Raw genomic sequence first — 24,855 nt, 5'->3', positions numbered from 1 at the left:
TCTAGATACACTTGTCACACATCTTCCTTCTGGCAGTCTTTCTTCACTGTTTACTGGAAACAAACACATAATGGCCAATATATACACAAAAACTCCTGCCACCACCCAACACAAAAACTGGGGATCATTAATACACTTAAAAACAGGGCTTTGAAGATTTGCTCCAATGAACAAGCACTTAAAGATGAATTAAAAGTTATCAACAATACCCTTCCTAAAAAATGGTTACAGACAAAATACTATCAACAAAATTCTGTACAAGACCTCACTTAAAGACATAAATAAACAAGACTACAATAAAACTAACCATTCCATACATTAAAGGGATATCAGACAAAATAAACAGAATACTACAACAATACAACCTTAAAGCCACTTTAAACCTCCTAGAAAATTAAAGAACTTACTCAACTCATCCAAGAATCCACTCCCTCCACTGGCCCACCCTGGAGTATACTGTATTCATTTTATCTGTAATTTGCCTTGTATAGGGGGAAACACACTAAATATAATACCTATGGTCAAGCTGGCCTTTCTGATCATTCCCTGAGCACTTTACATAGAATTGACTGGAAAAGCACCTGTTGTTTACATCACGCCAAAACATGGTATGAACATAAATTTAAGGAGGCCTGCGAGGTTCTTATCAATCACCCTAATCTTAACAATAATGATGGTCTAAAAATCCCAAGCATATGGAAGACACATTCTACCCACTTAACCTTTCTCCCAGAGAGTTAATTTTAAATAGAACCATAGGTAATCCAGGATCCTAAATCTAATATAACAACTCTCATGTTCAATTGGAAGAATGACAGTACATTGCACCCTTTGATTAGAAAAAGGCCTAAGTTCAATTCTCGTCTGACGGAAAGAATCTTTATATGGACTTTTTCAACTGAAGGTGAGTTAGCTGATCTCATATGGAGGTAGCAGAGTTTTTTCTCCCGGAAACTCTGGTTTTTCATCCTGCATACATACATACACGGCCTTTCAGAACACATGCAATATACAGACAAAAAAACACTAGTCGTTGTGGTGGTGGGCAGTAGATGGTATTGAGGTAAATGATTGGTAGTAGAAGTGGAGTGGTGGAGACAGAGAGTTGTACAGTGGGTGTCCTCCCGAGATGAGTCTTTGGACTCCTTGGAGGTGTCATGAATAATAATAAAAATTAGAATATCATTTTCACTGTAACAAAACTATCTGTATGAAAGAATGTTTCTCTGATGTTGTCTTAAATAGAATATAGCTTTGATGTAGTTAATTTATTTTATTTCAATTATTTATTGTAATTTTATTTTATTTTCACTAGAGGTCAGGCAAGTAGGATAACTGTTGATCAAATCATTGTCTCTTCAGCATACTATGTGAAATGTAATTTAGCTTGTCTCTGTTATATATGTGTATACTCCAGATGATGACCTTCATATGAAGGTCGAAACGTCGGGAAATTAAAATAGTTATTTATAACACAGTTGTAGAGTCCATAATTTGTGTAAAATGAATGCTGATCACTGTGTAACACTAAAGGAAAGGATTATAAAACTTTTATATCTCCATATTTGAATATTTCTGGTGGAATATCATCTACTCCAACTTTCCACATTTCAAGTTTTTTTGGTTTTCTTGGCTTTTTCTACCTCAAGTACTGATATATACTCTTGAATGCATTCTTCTTGAATGTTTTCAACCAATGTGCTGTTGTCTTCCAATGTTGTCTTGTTTCATTTAGTAATCTTTCAAAGTAATTAGTCCACTTATCTAGAATATCTCTATCTTCAGTTTATTGTCCCATTTGTTATCCCTGAATTCTTTTAAAGCACTCTTTCCTCTAATTCTAAGCTTTTTCATTAGCTTACAAAATATTTTAGCACTTTCCTGATATTTTCTATGTTCTTACCAAAGTTTTCACATATGTTTGTTTGGCTAGTTTTACAGAATGCTTCACTTTCTTATATTTTTGTCCATATTCTCTCAGAACAAGCTGAATTATGTGCCAGGAACTTTTAATGTGTTTTCTTCTTTTTCTTGCCTACTTCTTTAATTTCCTGAGTCCACTATGTAGTTATGATTTTTCTATCCTTGCATGCAACCTCACCATACCTCTCTGACTGAATCAATCAGTGTTTTCTTCAGGATTTTCCACTGAATCTCCAAGGTGTGGTTCTTGTTTTCAAATTCTTTCATTTTTTCCTGAAAAATATTTGTGTATTTAAGTCTATAGTTAAATACACAACTTAACTTTACTTAACTTATGCTTAACTTTGATTCTTTTTAAAAACCTTCTCATACACTTTTCTTTTCAACATGATATTCACTTTTATCCTGCTCAAAACTAAACGGTGATCCCTTCTGATTTCAAATCCTCTGTATACTCTTGTGTTCTGAACTTGTGTGAAGATCTCACTATCAATAATAACAGAGCTAGTGAGACTTTTCTTATTCCTTGCATCTTCTCTCCAACATAAAGATATGCATAAATGTGAATTTATGCATATCTTTATGTTGGAACATTGGTAATAACTAATCTATGTCCTGAACAGAAATCCAACAAGTGCTTACCATTATTATTAGCCTTGCTGTTTTCTCCAATTTTTCCCAAAACACTGTTATATGTCCAGTAATCATTCCCTACTCTACTTTTTAGACCGCCAACAAAGATCAACTCTTCCTTTTCTTTGTGTCATCTGCCCTTTCTAATGCCTTGAAAAATTCCTTAGTAGAATCTTCAGTGAGAACCCTAGACACAAATAAGTCTCATTGTCCTGTTCCCCATTCTGAAATTGCCCACATCATTCTCTTTGATGTTGCATGCCATTCAGATACTTCTTTTTCCTTATCGTTATTGCCCGATTGTAATATCTTGTATTTGTTGCTCAGAAATATCTCACCTGTTTTCGTCTTCATTTCGTTAACTCCTAGTATGTCAATCCAGTACTCATCCAATTCTTTTTCTTGTTCCATTTCTTTTCCATTGATGTTCTTTTATGTTGACATGCCAATTTTGAGCTTAATGTTCAGTTGGGATTTGTTCCAGTAGCTGACTTTTCTCTGTTAGCCCTTGTTCCATGATGAAAACAAATGACTTGTTTAACCAGGTGACACCCCAGCCTTCATTGAATTTAGTGATGTACCAAATGATCACTATGATCACTCTCACCAATAGTTGGCAACATGATCATATTCATTATAGTCAAATTCTCAGATGGTATTACTAGGTAAAGAACTCTCGAACCCCTAGTATTTTCTGTTACATGCTGTCTCAGATAGTTATCCCTTAGTAACTGAATAAAATTAAGTTCCTTCCTCACATGTCCTCTCCTCCTTCCAATCAATGTTACCATAGTTGAAATCCCCCATATTAATTACCCTCCTTCCACTCATTTCTTCTCTTTGTTATGCATACTATCTCCAACATCTATTCCATCACCTGGTCTATAGCAGATGATGGAATAGATGGTGTATGGAATAGACTGTACATTTTGTTCCGTTAGTCTCAATCTCACACCAAATAGCCTCAAATGAACTCTTTTCACTATCCTGCAATACAACTTCCATTCTTCTTGGCTGCAGTTCATCAGCTATCATCAATAACACTCCTCTGAGGTAGCATTTAAGCAATTCACTCATACTTCATAATAATGCTATGACTGAGTTGGATAAAGAAAATGGACACATTATGATACTGTTGCAATGTGCAACTGATTGGATAACACATTAGAGGCTGTTACATAAATTGGAGAATATGATACTGATGGCTGACAGATATCAAAAAGTGGTATGTGGGAAGTGTGAATCTGCCAGATATAAGGAGACTAGTAGTGTATCCCAGGGATCAGTGCTTGGACCACTATTATACAATCTATACAATGATGATATTGGAAAGACGTGACAGGAGATTGTAAAAATAATCATAATTTAAAATTCTGAATATTTTTACGAGTTGTTTATGTTAGAATGTTTATTAGTTTTAGTTTCATAACACACATTGTCGGCACTTGCAATATGCCTGTTATTGAAATTGTTTTGTCAAAGTGATAAGTAAAGCATTTAAAAAAAATTTATGTACTTACCGGATTTGGATATTGTATTACTTACAGAAATTTTATTACCGTTTAAAATATTAAGTTGTGTTTTATGAAGACATTCATCATCATCATCATCATCAAATTCCTGTCATGTACCCTCAAGGGGTGTACAGGATATGATAGTACTACATGAAAAATATACATCATTACTAATTTCCTATCTACAATTTTCCTCCAAATCACTCTGTTACTTGTCAACACTCCAACATTACCAGATCTTATATTTCTATCATCTAAGGCACTTTGTACTGTATCAATCCACCTATATCTTGGTCTTCCTCTGGGTCGTTTTCCTGCCAACTTGGCAGAGAACACTTGTTTTGCTAATCTTTCATCGCCCATTCTGTTTAAGTGACCATACCACCTGAGATTAGCTCTGCTAACACATTCCTGGATGCTGACAATGTCAAGTTCTTTCCTAATATAATCGTTTTTAATATGATATTGCCATTGATGCCATCTGTTCATGCCTCTAATCTTTCTCAGGACTCTCATATTTGCAGTCTCTAGTCTTTGGTCAAGTGTTTTACCACTGAACCAGCTCTCAGATCCATAAGTTAAAACTGGTTTGAACACTGTCTTGTATACAGCTAATTTAGTGTTCCGACTAATTTTTCTCTTATTCCATATGAATTTATTCAATTGAATTCCTACCATACCAGCTTTGTTGATTCTGTTGTCTATTTCCATATTTAATTTACCATCTTCACTAAAAATCGTGCCTAAGTAGCTGAAATGTTTTACTTATTCCACAGAACACAGTTGACATTTTCAATGATTCTGCCTATTTTCATTGTCTTTGTCTTTTTATTGCTGACCTTCATACCATATCTATTACAACAGCTATTCAATTTAGTCAGAGAATCTTGCAGACTTGTAGAGACTTGTAGCGGATTTATTTAGAAGTATAACATCATCCGCATAAAGCAAAGAGCTGACATTAACATCTCCAATTTTGATATCAGGTTTAATACCACATTCCTTCATAATGTGATCCATACAGATAATGAATAACAGAGGGGATAATGTACATCCTTGTCTCACACCAGATTTAACATTAAACCATCTTCCTGTACTTCCTTCAATTCTAACTGCTGACTCACAGCTCAAATAAAAACTAAGTATTGCTTGATATAATGCCCCATTGACACCATATAACTGCAACGTATTGAATAGCTTCTCTCTTGGCACCTTGTCATATGCCTTTTCCAAATCAACAAAACTTAAATACAGATCTTTGTTATATTCCCATGATTTCTCCACTATTTGTCGTAAAGTGAAGATCTGATCCTGACAGCCTCTATTTGACCTGAATCCAGCTTGTTCTTCACCAAGCTTTTCTTCCACAATTCTTCTCAACCGTTTCTCAACTATACTTGCATATATCTTACCAGGAACATTCAGTAGGGATATAGCTCTGTAATTCTCACATTCAGTTTTATTTCCCTTTTTATATATGGGTACTATGAGAGCTCTACTCCAATCGTCTGGAATTCGTCCCTCTATCCAGGTATTCTGAACTATGCAGTGCAGCCACTGTAAGACTTTTATACCACCATACTTCATCATTTCTGGCAGAATATCATCTACTCCTGTTGCCTTTCCACATTTCAAGCCTTTGATGGCTCTTTCTACTTCAAGCATGGATATGTATTCTTGACTGCATGCCTGGTCAGTGTTTTGTTATCACTGTGCTGTCATCAGTGCTTGTTTCATTTAGCAAATTTTCAAAGTAATTACTCCATACTTCAAGGATATCATTTTCTCCCGTTTTCATGTCACCTTTATCATCTCTAACTCCTTTTACAGCATTCTTTCCTCCATTTCTAAAATTCTTCAACAACCTCCAGAATATTTTGCCACCTTCTTGATATTTATTTTCTATGTTCTTGCCAAAGTCCTCCTATAATTTTGTTTAGCTAGTTTTACACACTGTTTAGCTTTCTTACATTTGACTCTGTATTCTCTAAGCCCACAAGCTGAACTTATTTGCCAGGAACTTTTGATATGCTTTCTTCTTTTCATTCACTGACTCTTTAACTTCCTGTGTCCACCATGCCGTTCAAATTTTTCTATCCTTGCAGACAACTTCACCACATGCCTCTCTAGCTGAATCAATCAGGGTTTTCTTCAAGGCTTGCCACTGAATCTCCACGATTTGGTTCCTGTTCTCAAACCCTTTCATTTTTCCTTCAATAATCTTTGTGTATTTTAGTCTACAGTTCACATCTGAGAGCTGCTCAACCGCTTTAAAACTTTCTTACATGTCATTCTTTTCAATATAAAATTCAATTTTATCCTATTCAAGACTAAATAGTGATCACTTCTAATTTCAAATCCTCTGTACACTCTGGTGTCCTGCACCAGGGAGAAAATATCACTATCAACAATAACATAGTCAATGAGCCTTTTCTTATTCTTTGCCTCTTCTCTCCATGTGAATTTGTGCACATTTTTATGTTATAACAGTAATAACATAAAAATAGTAATAACAGTCCATATTCCAAGCAGAAATCCAACAGGTATTTGCCATTATTATTAGCTTTGCTCTTTTCTCCAAATTTTCCCAAAATATTTTTGTATGTCTGACAATCACTTCCTACTCTGCTATTTAGATCCCCAACAAGGACCAACTTTTCCTTTTTCATTGTGTCAGTAGCTTTCTCTAGAGCCTCAAAAAATTCCTCCACTTCTACCTTAGTAGAACCTTCTGTGGGACCATAGGCACAAATAAGTCTTATTTTCCAGTTTCCCCATTCTGATATTTGTCCAAATCACTCTACTTGACATTGCCTGCCATTCAAGATGAGCCTCGTATTTTGTGTTGAATACTATGACTACTCCTTCTTTTCCTTGATTGTCATTGCCTGAATATAACATCTTGTATTTATTGCTCAGAAAGATCTCACCAGTCTTTTGTTTCAGTCACCCCTATTATGCCGATCTGGTACTTATCTAATTCCTCCGCTAGCTCCATTTCTTTGCCATTCAGGCTCCTTATGTTGATAGTACTGATCTTTAATTCTGGTGATGTTGAGTTGGGGTGTGTTTTCAGATTTGTTCCAGTAGCTGACTTTTCGCTGTTCACCTTGGTTCCCTGGCGAAAACAACGCGGGCCTTGTTTAACCGGGCAACGCCCAGCCGGCATGAAATTTTGTCATGTTTTACCATCATTTTGTATTTTGGTTTAACCAATAGGAATACAATTTGGTCGGCTAAATCCCAAATTGCCAGCCCATCCTCGTTCATTCAGTATCCAGGTAGATACCCAACAGGGTGCACCACAAGAAGGTGAGGATTGGACATTAGGTCAGAAGCCCTGGTCGGTTCTCCGCATTCCTTTAAAGGCTATGTGGAGGTCTCCTCTCAGTTATACAGCTCTGATCCTTAAGCACCCCATGCTTTCTCTTGTCGCTATGTGTCAGCCATTGTATTTAGTTTCTCGCTTGCCACTTTCGTGGAGTGCGCATGCTCGCCAAGAAGTTTGATGTGTGATTGACAGTTGACAAGAACAGCGTTCGGTATCAGAGTAAACGGCTGTAAACAAGAAGAGTGTTCGGAAGGAAATTAGAACACAGGCGGCAGACATTTAGATTCAGAGGAAATTGAGTTTTTTTATGTGAGAGTCGGAGGAAAATTAATAGTATATTCCGAAAAAGGAATCGTGGATCTATTAAGTTTAAAGTGGAATAAGTATTGATAAATACAAGGGAAATATTACTACAGGCGTTTTAAAAGGAATATTGGAGGAAACGCTAATTGAAAGATTTATAGTAGGTTCCGAAAAGGGAATCGTAGAACTGTAAATTCTTTTAAAGTGAAAGAGTTAAGACTGTCATAAACATTAGTTTTAAACAAGAGTTATAAACATTAGTGAATAAAAGAAGAAGTTACTATTTATGTTCTAAAGGAATGTTTGTGAAAACTCTGATTAGGAAGTTTCATCTGTCTTAAAGATGCCGGATCTAGCTGTTATTTCTACTAAAAAGAAGACAGAATTAAGTCAGGAAGAATTAATGTGTGCTACATGAGTGATGAGAAATGATCCTGTGAAAATGAAGAATAAAGTCATATATCTTCGGAAAAGGGCCTTGACAGAGAAAGAAACTGGCTATGAACATTTTGTCATTGTGAAAACAAAGTGTTTAGCCTAGTCTTAAGTGTAAGATTATTTTTAATAGGCCTTGGATCCAATTAATTCTGTAGTTAGTTATAGTTATGTAAAGTTGTTTGAAGTGCATATGTATTGTTTGTGTTTTATTAAATGTATTTATTTTGTATTTTGGTCTTGAGTCAGTGATTTATTTGGATTCTGAAAGAAATAGTAAAAAAAGAGGTCATTTCACCAATCAGAGTGAACCCTTGTGCAATAAATAAATATAATAAAAGCACTTGGAAATTAAAAATAATTGTTAGAAATACAGAGATTAAATAAAATAAATAAAAATCCTAATTATTAACAATGGTGCAGTCGACAGGATTAATATTATGAAAATATCCTTTAAATAAAAATCTCTAATATTAATAATGGTGCAGTCTACAACAGGATTGGTTATTACTTAACTTTATTTTAGAATCCAGAAAGTAAATCTTGACTCAAGTAAAATGGCTACAGGAGATAGTTATTCTAATGGTGAAGTTTCTTTAGTTAAAGAAGAGGAATTTTTTTAGATTAATTAATCCAACTTAAGTAATACCTTCTTTCTCAAGGGATAGTAGTGAAAGCATAGAAACATTTTTTAAATATGCAGAAAAAATTAGAGATTTAGGAAATGGTCAGATTTTCATTTGTTGATTATACTTCGTAATAAATTATTGGGAAGAGCCAAAATATTCTTAAATACATCTCCTTTACTGAGAGACACTGCCAGTTATGCAACATTTAAAGGTTTGCTAACATCAGAATTTTCAAGTGTGAGAGAATTAGGGCCTAACATTTGGAAAATTCATCAGTGCATTCAAGGTAGTAATGAGTCTTTCAGAGTATTACTACAGACTTTGGAGCATTGCTCATAAATTTAATGTTCAGTTGAAGAGAAATCCTCTTTAGAATGGTTGCTGTTTAATCAATTTAGGCTTGCCCTTAGAGATAATTTGAAAGAAACAGCATACAAGAAAAAGGAATCTTTAACAGTGTTTTGAACTTGTTAAGGAAACAGAAGAGAGAGAGAGACTTAGAGATATATTTCATTCCTCAAACAATAAACAGGTAAACTCTTTTCAGTATATTGAAACTCATTCTCCTAACACAGTGGCTACAGATAAAGTGAGAGAAGGAAAATTTCATAAATTAAAAGGTGCTAAGAAAAGGAAACAGTCTTCTAAGGAAATTTCTGTAAATCTAACAAAAAATGTTCCAGAATCTGATTCCAAGGTACAATCATATGATTTGGGAAAATTAGAGGAACTGAAAACATTTCTTAGTGAAGAAATAGAAAGACAACAAAGACCAATAGTAAAAGGACAGGGACTTCTGTTTAAGATGATATCGGATTTAACAATATCCAATAATCTTACAGATAATCAATCTTTCTCTTGTGAATCTAATGGTATTGATTAGGAATAAAAGATCACACAGGAGATATGTTCCAAACCTGGTCATTTTGCTAAAGATTGTTATGTTAGGGATAAATCTTGTTTTCAACATAAGAAATCAGAGAATAAAGAAAAATCTGGGAATAATTACTATTCCAATATCATACTGGCAAGGAGAGAAATGTCAAACTACTCACTAGACATGGGTAAAGTAGAGGCAGCTCTAACCTTGAAAAAAATTTGATGTATCATTAGCTCCTTATGCTAATGAAGAGAATCCTTTAACAGTTCTACAAGGATTTATTGAAAATGTGCCTTGTGAAATCTTGCTTGACACAGGTGCACATATCTCACTCATTTCTTATAGTTTGTTTAACAGAATTAAATCTCTAATTCCAAATGACATTTCAGTTTTAAGCTATCCAATTAAATTAAAGGGAATATTTGAATCAGAGATTTCAGCAGATAAGCAAATCAATGTTTTTATTTCGATTCCTTGTTTTCCACTGAAAGTTTGTCATCCATTAATAGTTCTTCCAGAATCATCTAATCCAAATGTACAAGTAATATTTGGAATTGATTTTCTGAAACGTCATGGTTTTGCATGTAATTTTGTTGATAATACAGTGTCATTGTGTGGACTAGAATGCCGTTTAGACAAGACATCAGGTGACAAAGGAAAATTAGAGCATGTTGTTTATTATTTTAACGGTATAATAGAACACAGAAACTAAGTAAATAATTAATTTATTAACTTGATGCTGATATTTCGCTGGTATTATAACCAGCATCTTCAGAGCACAAAAACACTGTTTGTCACAATACGCGAGACTAAAACAACATGGTGTACTTAAACAAAATTGTAGCAGCAACACAAAGACTAAAGTCCTGATTTTGGCGCCCTCTATCTGAAAGAAAAAAAAAAAAAATTCATCATCATCATCATCAAATTCCTGCCATGTACCCTCAAGGGGTGTACAGGATATGACAGTACTACATGAAAAATTTACATCATTACTAACTTCCTATCTACAATTTTCCTCCAAATCAGTCTGTTGCTTGTCAAGACTCCAACATTATCAGATCTTATATTTCTATCATCTAAGGCACTTTGTACCGTATCAATCCACCTATATCTTGGTCTTCCTCTGGGTCGTTTTCCTGCCAACCTGGCAGAGAACACTTGTTTTGCTAATCTTTCCTCTCCCATTCTATTTAAGTGACCATACCACCTGAGATTAGCTCTGCTAACGCATTCCTGGATGCTGACAATGTCAAGTTCTTTCCTAATATCCTCATTTTTAATATGATATTGCCAATGATGCCATCTGTTCACACCTCTAATCTTTCTCAGGACTCTCATATCTGCGGTCTCTAGTCTTTGGTCAAATGTTTTACTTCTGACCCAGCTCTCAGATCCATAAGTTAAAACTGGTTTGAACACCGTCTTGTATACAGCTAATTTAGTGTTCCGACTAATTTCTCTTTCCATATGTATTTATTCAATTGACTTCCCACCATACCAGCTTTCCTGATTCTGTTGTCTATTTCTATATTTAATTTACCATCTTCAGTAAAAATCGTACCTAAGTAGCTGAAATGTTTTACTTGTTCCACAGGAGAACCTGTGGAACAAGTAAAAAAAAAATTATACCGTTAAAATAATAAACAACATGTTCGCCGAACACATAAGTCTGTCCACACGTTTAAGGATTCTTCACGGAGACGATATCGTACGCAAGACACGACAATATGGTAAGTGGAAGTTGAAATTGGCGTGGCAACTAAACAGGTTAGCCTTCTTAAAGAGGTGCCGAGACACCAAATTAATACCGAACTGTTTTAAAATCAAAAACAAGTTCCACTCGGCCAAAGCCCAACACATCTATAAACGAGCGAGTGTAGCGCTGTTACGGGAACAGATTAACACCACTCGCCGGGAATTAGCACAAGCAAATACAACCATAAGCACTTTATGAGAATCACTGCATAATATTCTAAATACGGAACTTTGGCAGATCTTAGAGAACATCACCGACGCATCGGCAAAAAAAGAATTCGACAGAGTCAAAAACCGGCACCAAAATAAGTTCGAAAATCTACAACAATGGAGCACCGTACAACAACCGCAATTACAACAAGACCTCGTCGTCGTGAATCTATCGTCACTCACCTTAAGCAAAGAGGCCACGACAGCTTTAAGTCGAGGGCACAACTTTGCCATAACTCCCAAGCAAGTTCCAAAAGCCGAAATAATGGCGTCCATCGAACGAGGAATATACGACCTGCCTCCAACAATAGCTAACAACATACGTTTAGATGTGGTCAACATCCTAATCAAGTCCAAGCCTCCCAAAAATAATATCCCACATAAGGAATTCATTGCTATAAAAGAGCTACACAACAACAGCCAGATTACCATAACAAAAGCAGACAAAGGAAATGTAACCGTGGTGATGGACACAACTGAATATGAAAACAAAATGCACACACTATTACAAGATTAGTCAACATACAAAATTATAGATCGCAATCCCACCAACACACAAAAGAATAAGGCATGAAAAATATTAAAAAAAGTCACTTCCTGGCCCAAAGACACAGTTAACAAACTCAAACCCTTCCATGTTAAAACACCGAGGATCTATGGATCACCAAAAATTCACAAACCAGGCACACCCCTACGCCCAATTGTGGACAGTATAAATAGTCCCACATACAAAATGGCTAGACATTTAGCGAAGCTACTAGCCACTCTCACTAACAATTCTCCCTCCTTTGTCAAAAATTCAGCACACCTAAAAAGCATCTTACAACACCTTACCCTAAAAAACTCAGACTTAATAGTAAGCTTTGACATCACTTCACTATTCACAAATGTACCACTAATAGAAACCCTCAATCTACTGAAGTCACACTTCTCCCATGATATATTTGAACTATTCAAATTCACAATACATGCAGGATATTTCACATGGAAAGGGAAAATATACAAACAAATTGATGGGACAGCCATGGGCTCCTCCCTTTCCCCCCCTAGCCAACTTTTACATAGAACACCTGGAAAAACAAGCAATCAATACAGCCACTCTCAAACCAACACTTTGGCTATGCTATGTTTATGATGTGCTTGCTATTTGGCCACATGGCCCTGAGACATTGAAAACATTCTTAGCACATTTAAATAGCCAACATCCAAAAATCCACTTTACTATGGAACTGGAAGCCAACAACTGTCTGCCCTTCCTGGATACACTCATCACACATCTCCCAGATGGTTCCTTATCATTTTCAGTTTTTAGAAAACCCACACATACAGGCAGATACTTACACAAACAATCACACCATCATCCTTCTCAACAATATGGCATATTAAAAATGCTAACCCATAGAGCGAGAGCAATCTGTTCCAATGACAAGGCTCTTACTGCTGAACTGACTCACTTATACCACACCTTCTTGGCCAACGGCTACAATCCACATAAAATAAACAAAATACTAAACACTCCTAAGAAACCCCTCCCACCATCCACCACAGAGAACTACAACAAAACAGTCACCATCCCTTACATTAAAGGCACATCCAAAAAGATCTCAAGAATTCTCAATAAACATAAACTACGCACTACATTCAGACCATGTAGCAAATTAGCCACCCTCATCCGCTCACCCAAGGACAGCATTCCTCCTTTATCACATCCAGGAGTCTACCAAGTACTCTGCTCATGCAATCAAGCCTACTACGGTCAAACAGGAAGAACTGTGAATATCCGCATCAGCGAACATAAACGATATGTCCGGAATTATCATTATGGGAAGTCGGGCCTAGCAGACCATGCTCTGGATACCCCTGCACACAGGATCAACTGGAAAAACACAAAAGTACTACACAGAAACCTGTATAAATCAGAGAGATTGTTCTTAGAGGCGACAGAAGCCCTAAAACACACTCCAAATCTCAACAAATATGGCTGTATTAACTTGCCGAAGATCTGGGAGACAGTCATATTAAGAAAAATCTAGCACTTTTCTAGGACTCTAGTAATATATGATAGGTTTTTGTTTTTTTTTTCAGATAGAGGGCGCCAAAATCAGGACTTTAGTCTTTGTGTGGCTGCTACAATTTTGTTTAAGTACACCATGTTGTTTTAGTCTCGCGTATTGTGACAAACAGTGTTTTTGTGATCTGAAGATGCTGGTTATAATACCAGCGAAATATCAGCATCAAGTTAATAAATTAATTATTTACTTAGTTTCTGTGTTCTATTATACCGTTAAAATAATAAACAACATGTTCGACGAACACATAAGTCTGTCCACACGAAAATTAGAGCAGTCTCCTGAAGTTTTTAAACATGCTAATGATGATGATAATGATCAAGTGTTCAATATTGAGACTCTAAAGAAAGATTCAGGAAATAAAAGAGAACTTAATGCAGAATTCAATGAAATCAGCAAATACCAGTGAGGAAAGGAATAGACTTCTGAAATTCTTTAAATCTGCCTTTGAATTTTTCTCTGGTGTTTTCATAGAGGATATTGTTTCAATGTCTTGCACTAATGCAGTAGAACACTCAGCGCAGATTTGCGTTCAATCTCCTATTTATATTAGGCAATATCAGACTCCACTGAAATATATGGAGCATTGCCAGAGACTACTGCAGGAATATGAAAGGGCAGGAATAATTGAGAAGTCAAATTCTCGGTGGAACAGTCCATTCATGTTAATTTAAAAACCAAATGGAAGCCTGAGGTTTGTCTTAGACTTGAGAGTCATCAATAAGGTTACAAAGCCTATTGATTTCCCTCTGTGTAAAATTGAGGAATTATTGATCTGTTTGGAAGGAGCACAATATTTTACAAAACTAGATTTAAATTCTGGCTACTTTCAGATTCCTTTGAAGAAGGACGACAGAAAATACTTTGCATTTACTGCTAGATGGCAGAAATATCAACTATGTCGATTACCACAAGGTGCAAAAAATTCTGCTATGTCATTCCAGTCTTTAATTAATTCTGTCTTATCAGATATGTTGGGAAATGGAGTCATCTGTTTTCAAGATGATCTTCTAATTTATTCAAGAGATATAGATAGCCATTGTAAAATCCTATGGAATATCTTAAAGAGATTAGATGAGGCAAATCTATCTTTAAAGTGTTCTAATGCCAATTTTTCTTAAAAGAAGTTGAGTATTTAGGTCATAAAATCAGTAGCAAAGGAATTATGCCAACTCAGTCAAATGTAGAAGGCATATTATCAGCTAAACTTCCTAAAACAGTTAGGCAAGTTCGTAGATTTATTAGCATGTTAAATTTCTATAGGAAATTTATTCCCAATTGTTCACAGCTAATGAGAACCATAGTGTACTTAACAAGGAAAGGTGTTAAATTCAATTGGGGTGAAGCTCAACAAGAAGCATTTGACAAACTAAAACTGGCATTGACTAAAGTTCCAGTTCTCATTTATCCTAAGTTTGGTAAAGTATTTTCTTTCTGCTGATGCTTCAAATGATTGCATTGCTGCTGTATTAGAACAGAAAGAAGGAGAAGATTTTAAACCAGTAGCTTTTATTAGTAGAAAATTATAAGGTCCAAAATTGAATTATTCAACCATAGAGAAGGAAGCACTAGCGATGATTTTTCCACTGAAAAAAATTTAGATACTTATGGTTAGGACAACCTATTAAAATAAGATCTGATCACTAGCCTCTGTCATTCCTAAGTACTGGGAAGGATAAAAATCAACATATAATTAGGTGGGCGCTGAAACTGCAGGAATATAATACTGATGTGGCATGTATTCAGGAAAAAGAAATATAGTAGCTGATTATTTATCTAGATCTCTAGGATCTGATGATGATGAATCATCTAGGAATAACTATTTTAATCAAGATGAAGAGAAATCTAAAATTCATGTTATTCATAAGGTGAATAAAGAATTAAGTTCTCAGAAAACTAGGCAGTATATAAATAGTTTTAGAAAGTATAAGTCATTTGTACCAGGAGATTTAGTATTGTTAGATGATAAATCTAGTATAAAAAGGGTTGGGAAATTAGGAAGGAAAGCTTTACGTTCATAAAGAATTTTAGATAAATTTTCTCCTGTGAATTTTAGGATTCAAGATGTCAAAAATCCTAGTAAAATTATAAATGTATACTCTGATAGGTTAAAAAGGTATTTTTCAGGGAGTAAAAATTTAGTTATATTAGGAGACAATATGAATATAATATTGAAGGATGAAAGTTGTTTTCCTGATATTAATTGTGCATCTCATTCACAATCAGTTAATAAGAAAGGGAATAGTTTTAAATCTCATATTTCAAATACACAGCAAAGGAGAAAATTAAATTTGGATAAAACTAAACCTAATGCAGGAAATTTTAGAAATCCTAAGGTACATAATTCAGATGTAAGAGTGGTGATAATCAAATAGACTCTAACATGGAAGAAATTATAGCAGAATATCATAGGTTAGTTAACTTAGAGTTAAATAAACCAGAGAAATGTGAAAATACTGTTGTGTCCTGAATAAGCATTAAAAGAGGTTTATATTAAAATATTCAGGACACAACATTAATTCTACTCAGGCAGAGAACATGGAACGTTGGCAATAGAAAAAATAAATTGTTTGTGAATACAAGTCAAGATAAAGTATAAGGAATTGTATAAAATTGTATAAAGTGTTTAAATATAATCTGTATTTTGTGTGGGCCTGATAATAGAAATCCATGTAAGCTGGCAAAATCCATTTGTAAAAACCAGCCTCTTGCACTGAAATAGTAAAGCCTGTGAGTCAGGGTTCAAAGGTCACTTTTACCGTCCTGCATTATGAAAGTACTGGAAAGGGAAACCTAAGCGTCTTCCAGGAATAGGAGGAAGACACACGTGCAAAAGAAATAATAGAGGGAGCTAATGAGATTGACGTGGACACACGTGACCGAGTTGGCGTGTGTCGCAAATATCGAGATTTTCTGAGAGGAGAAAATTGAACAAAAAGGCCTTGCATGAAGATTCGAGCTCTCTTATCTTTTTTCGTCCTGGATTCCTGATCTCTCGGAGTGGTCCTGCTCGTCGTAGGAGGGAAGTCCCTGGCTAGTCGTGGAAGGCACTTAGTTCATCCGTCGTAGCGTTCGTACTTAGCCAAGCTATGTCCGTGTTCTAGGATAGCTGTGATGTTGTCGTACGATGGAGGGACTAAATTGAGCCGTCCATTCAAGGCGACGTTACCATGTTTCCCTTGGAGATTCTACTCGTACAGATCTACGGAAGATATCCTCCAAAGCGATTACATTTGAAGGCCTTGATGATTAGACAAGGCGGGAACAAGTTTTAAGAGTTCAAGGACAGAAATGGTAATGTAGACTTTTGAAATACTAATTCCAGTTGTAAGAAGAGAGTGAAATTCCTGTGTGAACGTTTAAATTGGACTGAACTTAAAGAACTGTAAGAGTGGCCTACAACTAGATACGTGTCCGAGACAGAGTTAAGAATTGTTTGCCCAAGAGGCCGAATAGATACAAGATTATGTTAAACTAAAAGTGTAATTGTGCTGATGTGTTCACTGATAGCCACGTGTATCCGAATGGCTTAATGATAATCTATGAATTGTATTTTATGATTGTATTTAAGGTTATTAAGATTTAGTATGTGTGATAAGTACGAGTTAATTAGAGCTTTTGATCTGAGTTGAGTGCAACCATATTATCCTGTTTTGAAGTGTATTATAGTGTATCACCCTTATGCTCATTAAATTGTTTCATTCATGTACTTGCCTGATCTGCCTATATTATATGAATTCAAAACTACCGCTCATAAAAATAACAACGAACCAAGCGGGATAAACCCAGGAATACTAATGCAATAAGTAAGCCGCGACTGTAAGAAAGAAAAGGACAAGCGGGGGGGAGAGATAAATTTATGCTTGATCAAATAATCATTAACTCTCTAAAGGGGTCACCCTGAACAAGAATCCTTTCTACCTAGGTATTAGCTGGTGCAGCATAAATATAAATGTGTTAATACTTATAGGGTGATTCTTCAGATTGTTTGTTTAGGACATAGAGAGGCCAATTGGACTGCAAAGCACTGAATGAGAGAATATTTGATTGTAGAGTTTAAATCATAAGGGATAAATTGTATAAGTAAGGTACAGTGTTAGACGAGTTCTGAATTTAAGAAAAATAGAATATTGGATTAGTTAAGAAAGGGTAGATATAGGGTAAATAACTAATTAAGTAAAGAAAAAGTAAACAAGATAAGAAAAGGGCAATAACATAAATGACGGAGTCGAGAAGATAGTAAAGACAAAGGATAGGAAAAGGTCACACCATAAATGGCGAAGCTGGTAGGATAAAGGAATGATATAAAACAATAGAAGTTAATCTAAATGATTAGAGTACAAAAAAAAAGGAAAAAAAGAAAAAAGATGCAGTGGAAAGAGTGCAAAACCAAATGACATCAGAATTATGGAATGTAGATTATGCATACAGATTGAGAGTATGCAGACCACAGACTCTAGTAAAGCAGAAAAAGAGGAATGATATAAAAAAGGTTTGGAAACTTTTGAAAGGGTGTTACAGGATATTGGTTGACAAATTTTTCATTATATGAAAGATGGGTAGAAGACAAGGTGTGTTCGGTTAAGAAACCGAACACACTTTGTCTTAAGGTGGTAAGAACTAGATTTTTCTCTCAAATAGCAGCAGTGAGTGAGTTGAAATGTTTGCCAGCTGAAGAAGTAAGTGCATGTGGTGAGAATGTGCTTAGCTTAAGAAAAGATATAATAGCTGATGTGGGTGATGTATGGCTTCCCCCTGATGAGTTCTTGATTTCCTAGAGGTCTCTGATAATAATAATAAGAATAATTTCAAGAAAAATTATAAAAAAACACTATAGCATTTTATTCTGGACATGTTCTTATCACATCTTCTACAAAGTTCATTGCAACAAAGTTTACCATAATTTTGAATAAACATATGCAAGTTTATGTCAATGTTGTGTGTGTGTGTGTGTGAGTGAGAGAGAGAGAGTGTTGTGTGATACAATGCTTTACAAACTGCTGTTATGTTATCTCTAATAAATAAACAGTTTCCAACTTACTTTAACAAAAGTGATTCCAACAACAAAATCATGTTCATGACATGCCTGGTTAAAAGCATCAATTGAGATAATTTCTGCACTTACTGTAAAATAAAGCAAAATTAATGTATATATACAAGCAAACATCTCATGAAATGTTCATTCATTACTAACTTCAACCACCATTCTGTTTACAAGTAAAATCTAGTAAAATTAACCACTAAATTACAAGAGATAACAAAATTATTAAACGTATATATGAAACTATAGTATATTTAATAATGAATTCAAAACACTATTCAAACTCTGAATCAGTTTTCAGCATATGCTTTTCAGTCAAAATATGACCACCATCCTAATAGTTTGTGGACCTTCCTCCTGATGCAAGAAAACTACTGCTCCATACCACATGCACTCTGTAAGACCACCTGAAACATACCACATTATCAAAAAATGCTTCTCATACATCTGTGAGTATTCAGGTGGAGGATTCAAACATTGGATCTCTTGAGTCACATAATCCCAGAGATATTCTATAGGATTCAAGTCCAGAAACTATGATAACAGCTGAAAGTCACTGTCATGTTCAGAGAATTGCTCTTGAACAATACTGGCAATGTAGCATGCCACATTAATCTGCTGGAATGTACTTGTGCCATCTGAGAAGACAGTCACCATGAAAGGGCATACCTGATCAGCTACAATGGAAGTATACTCTGTAGCATTCATAGTATGGTTAACAATTATCAGGACTCTAAGAAATTCCCAGAAAAACATCCTCAATACCATAATGCTTTATTTTCCTATCCCGTTTCTTCTGGACCAAGACAACAGGTAATTCCTCTCCCCAGGTTAGGAAATTCATTCAAAAAGGAAATTTTTCTAGTCTTCATAAAGAACAATGACATCTCTCAGTTGTAAACTGTCCACACAGTTGTTGATGATTAGGCATAAGCATAGGCACCTTGAACTCTGCCATGGAATCCTTAGTAGTCTCATGCCAGTCCCAAGCCTGGATAAAGGAGGAGGGTAGGTCAGATGAGTGTCGATGCTCTGACTGTAAAGAAAAAACACGATTGTTATCTGATGCCTATAGGATCAAAAGGTAAAACATGCCGGCTCAGACGTCGCTCGAATCAACAAAACCTGCGATACCAATAGAGCGATTGGGGGTGGATCGAAAAGTGGGATACAGAAACAGAAACTAACAGAACTGTTATCAGTAGGAATGTGGAATGTGCAGACACTCTGGATGTCAGGAAAATTAGAATGACTTTGTGAGGAAATGAAGAGATATCAGTGTGGTATACTAGGATTAGCAGAGATGCGATGGACATCATCTGAAGAGATCAATGGATGTGAAGTAATATGGTCAGGACATGACACCAACACAAAGTATTCAACACAAAATACGAGGCTAATCATCTTGAATGGCAGTCAGTCTCAAGTAGAGTAATGTGGGCAAATATGAGAATGGGGAACTGGACAATGACACTTATTTGTGCCTATGGTCCCACAGAAGGTTCTACTAAGATAGAAGTGGAGGAATTTTTTGAGGCTTTAGAAAAAGCAACTGACACAATGAAAAAGGAAAAGTTGGTCCTTGTTGGGGATCTAAATAGCAGAGTAGGAAATGATTGTGAGACATACAAAAATAATTTGGGAAAATTTGGAGAAAAGAGCACAGCTAATAATAATGGCAAATATCTGTTGGATTTCTGCTCAGGACATGGACTGGTTATTACTAACACCATGTTCCAACATAAAAATGTGCACAAATTCAAATGGAGAGAAGAGGCTAGGAATAAGAAAAGTCTCATTGACTATGTTATTGTTGATAGTGATGTTTTCTCCCTGGTGCAGGACACCAGAGTGTACAGAGGATTTGAAATTGGAAGTGATCACTATTTAGTCTTGAGCAGGATAAAATTGAATTTCATATTGAAAAGAATAACATGTAAAAAAGTTTTAAAGCGAATAAAAGTTGAGCAGCTCTCAGATGTGAACTGTAGACTAAAATATAGAAAGATTATTGAAAAGAAAATGAAAGAGTTTGAGAACAGGAATCAAACCTTGGAGATTCAGTGGCAAACTCTGAAGAAAACATTGATTGATTCTGCCAGAGAGGCATGTGGTGAGGTTGTGTGCAAGGATAAAAAAATGAGAACTCCCTGGTGGACACAGGAAGTTAAAGAGGCAGTGAAGGAAAAGAAGAAAGCATATCAAAAGTTCCAGGCAAATAAGTCAGCACTTACTCTTACAGAATACAGAGACAAATGTAAGAAAGCTCAACAGTGTGTAAAACTAGCTAAACAAAAGTCATGGGAGGACTTTGGCAAGAATATAGAAAATAAATATCAAGAAGGTGGCAAAATATTCTGGAGGTTGTTGAAGAAGCTTAAGAATGGAGGAAAGAATGCTGTAAAAGGAGTTAGAGATGATAAAGGTGACATGAAAACAGGAGAAAAAGATATCCTTGAATTATGGAGTAATTACTTTGAAAAACTGCTAAATGAAACAAGCAGTGATGACAGCACAGTGATAAAAAACACTGACCAAGCATGCAGTCAGGAATATATATCCATACTTGAAGTAGAAAAAGCCATCAAAGGCTTGAAATGTGGAAAGGCAGCAGGAGTAGATGATATTCGACCAGAAATGATGAAGTATGGTGGTATAAGAGTCTTACAGTGGCTGCACTGCATAGTCCAGAAAGCCTGGACAGAGGGAACGAATTCCCGATGATTGGAGTAGAGCTCCCATAGTACCCATATATAAAAAGGGAAATAAAACTGAATGTGAGAATTACAGAGGTATTTCCCTACTGAGTGTTCCTAGCAAGATCTATGCAAGTATACTTGAGAAACGGTTGAGAAGAATTGTGGAAGAAAAGCTTGGTGAAGAACAAGCTGGATTCAGGCCAAATAGAGGCTGTCAGGATCAGATCTTCACTTTACGACAAATAGTCGAGAAAGCATAGGAATATAACAGAGGTCTGTATTTAAGTTTTGTCGATTTGGAAAAGGCATATGACAAGGTGCCAAGAGAGAAGCTATTCAATATGCTGCAGTTATATGGTGTCAATGGGGCATTATATCAAGCAATACTTAGTCTTTATTTGAGTGGTAAGTCAGTAGTTAGAATTGAAGGAAGTACAGGAAGATGGTTTAATGTTAAATCTGGTGTGAGACAAGGATGTACATTATCCCCTCTGTTATTCATTATCTACATGGATGACATTATGAAGGAATGTGGTATTAAACCTGATATCAAAATTGGAGATGTTAATGTCAGCTCTTTGCTTTATGCGGATGATGTTATACTTCTAAATAAATCCGCTACAAGTCTGCAAGATTCTCTGACTAAATTGAATAGCTGTTGTAATTGATATGGTATGAAGGTCAGCAATAAAAAGACAAAGACAATGAAAATAGGCAGAATCATTGAAAATGTTAACTGTGTTGTGAATGGAGAACCTGTGGAACAAGTAAAACATTTCAGCTACTTAGGCACGATTTTTACTGAAGATGGTAAATTAAATATAGAAATAGACAACAGAATCAGCAAAGCTGGTATGGTGGGAAGTCAATTGAATAAATTCATATGGAATAGGAAAGAAATTAGTCGGAACACTAAATTAGCTGTGTACAAGACAGTGTTCAAACCAGTTTTAACTTATGGATCTGAGAGCTGGGTCAGAAGTAAAACACTTGACCAAAGACTAGAGACCGCAGATATGAGAGTCCTGAGAAAGATTAGAGGCGTGAACAGATGGCACCAATGGCAATATCATATTAAAAACGAGGATATTAGGAAAGAACTTGACATTGTCAGCATCCAGGAATGCGTTAGCAGAGCTAATCTCAGGTGGTATGGTCACTTAAATAGAATGGGAGAGGAAAGATTAGCAAAACAAGTGTTCTCTGCCAAGTTGGCAGGAAAACGACCCAGAGGAAGACCAAAATATAGGTGGACTGATACAGTGCAAAGTGCCTTAGACGATAGAAATATAAGATCTGATAATGTTGGAGTCTTGACAAGTAACAGACTGATTTGGAGGAAAATTGTAGATAGGCAGTTAGTAATGATGTAATATTTTCATGTAGTACTGTCATATCCTGTACACCCTTTGAGGGTACATGGCAGGAATTTGATGATGATGATGACATGACACCAAGTAGGCATTGGCTTCCTTCTTAACAAAAGAGTTCTAGAGGCACTGTTAGACTACAAACCAATCAATGAATGAATCATTGTAGCAAGATTTCATGCAAAACCATTTAACATATCAACAGTCCAGATATATGCACCCACATCTAACAGCACAGATGAGGATATTGATTTATTTTACAAAGATCTGAAAGAGACAATAGAAACAATATCAAAGCAAGATGTGCTAATTATTAAAGGAGATTAGAATGCCAAAGTTGGAACAGATAATGATGGTTGAGAAAGAGTCATGGGAAAATATGGTTTCGGAGAAAGAAATAAACAAGGTGAAAAATTGTTAGAATTTGCTGTGGACCATGAGATGCTGATCTGTAACACAAGATTCCAACAAAAGGAGTGTAGAAAATGAACATAGCGATCAAATGATGGGGAAAACCAAGAACATGATTGATATTGACTTTTCATTGACTATTGATTGATATGAACTTTTCAAGGAGCAGATATAGATTTGGACCATAGTTTAGTGATTGCAAACATCAAGTTCAAATTAAAAAACAAATATAAGTGACATTTTGACAGTATTTGAGATTATTGACCAGAATGTGACATTAGCAGTTCTGGAATCCTATGGAATTGATAAAAAACTAATAACTATATTAAAAGATATTTATCAGAATGCAGTTGCAGCAGTTAGAATAGGTGATGTTGGAAGTATTTTTCCAGTTGGGTAGACTATAATAAATTTAGTTTAATCCTTTATCCAAGTGTAAGCAAACAAAGCTGGCACCTGAAGTATCCTCAGGATTGAGGCAACTCATGGTAAAGGTGGACCAAGCCAAGCTCTCATCACTCCTTGTCTTAGTATCTCTGATAATGCAAAGCACATCTCCTTGCGGACATGTATAATGCTATGCATTAAGGGAAGGGCCACTACCCAGACCAGTTTTTCCGACCTTTATTGAGGTCTCGTCAGTGGGAGTCAGACCCAGAGGTGGTGATACCAAGATGGAAGCAATGGAGAAGTCATGTTTACCTATACGAGTTGCCAAAAGGTGTCTTACGTTGTTATTAAATTACTCTGGATTTAGAGAAAGATGTTGAAAGTTTTTTTCCACTTGGTTAGACTATAATAAATTTAGTTTAATCCTTTATCCAAGTGTAAGCAAACAAAGTTTGCACCTTTAGTATCTTCAGGACTGAGGCAACTCATGTAAAGGTGGACCAAGCTCTCATCATTCCTTGTCTTAGTATCTCCCATAATTCTCGTGGAAAGGCTTAGACGTTGGTTATGCATTTTCACTATATAATTTAAGGAAATTACAACGTACTAGGATATACATTAAAATTAAATTTTAATATATTTCTATATTTCGGAAACGTCACGTTGCCATTTTCAAGAACTTAGTACAAGACACGTGCATGCAGGCATAACAAACAGCAAGTGAGGAAGAAGTAGGAAGCTCATTATTTCTCCTAAAGTCCTGATGGTGCCCTCTAGCAGGCAATGTTGGTATTCTTGGGCGATTGGGCTGAAGGTCTTCTGATGTAGGTTTCCCAAATTTGAGGAAGTCTCATGCAGCCAAATTTATTGAGGTTTGGATCATTTCTTAGGGCTGAAGCTGATTCCATGAAAAGCCTTTCATATCTGTATTTGCTACGGTGTATTATCCTGGCTTTCTTCCACCGTATTCTATGGCAGGTATCCAGAGCATGGTCAGCAAGACCCGAGTGGCTGTATTGCTGAAACCAGATGTAGTCCTTGTGTTCTGAAATTCTGATATTTGCTGTCCTGCCTGTTTGGCCAAAGTAGGACAGCATACAACTGCAAGGGACCTGGTATAAACCAGGTAGGTCTGGGGGGGGAAGGTTGGTCTTTAGTAGAGCAGATAAGGGATGCCAATTTTTTATATGGTCTGTAACAAGAAGTTAAGTTACGGTTTTTTTAGGATTTTTGTGATTTTTTCCGAGGTGCCTCGGATA

At 35.7% G+C, this 24,855-nt stretch overlaps 1 protein-coding gene across 3 annotated transcripts in view; it reads right to left on the bottom strand.

Annotated features, from left to right (window-relative positions):
• The window catches only part of LOC150110341 (KICSTOR complex protein kaptin-like), a 252,785-nt gene that overhangs the window by 164,865 nt on the left and 63,065 nt on the right, over positions 1-24,855 (bottom strand). For all 3 annotated transcript variants that reach the window (XM_090393083.1, XM_090393074.1, XM_090393065.1), the window contains one exon: positions 18,727-18,809. In XM_090393083.1, the coding sequence (XP_090249209.1) occupies positions 18,727-18,809 (83 nt within the window). The remainder of the gene's footprint in view (positions 1-18,726; positions 18,810-24,855) is intronic.

Source organism: Typopeltis vanoorti, chromosome 1 (genome assembly GCF_054136105.1).
Source record: "Typopeltis vanoorti isolate ZY-2024b chromosome 1, IOZ_Tvanoo_1.0, whole genome shotgun sequence".
In the NCBI taxonomy this organism is placed as follows: domain Eukaryota; kingdom Metazoa; phylum Arthropoda; class Arachnida; order Uropygi; family Thelyphonidae; genus Typopeltis; species Typopeltis vanoorti.
The sequence above is the reverse complement of the archived record's forward strand: the minus strand, read 5'-3'. Positions and strand labels throughout refer to the sequence as shown.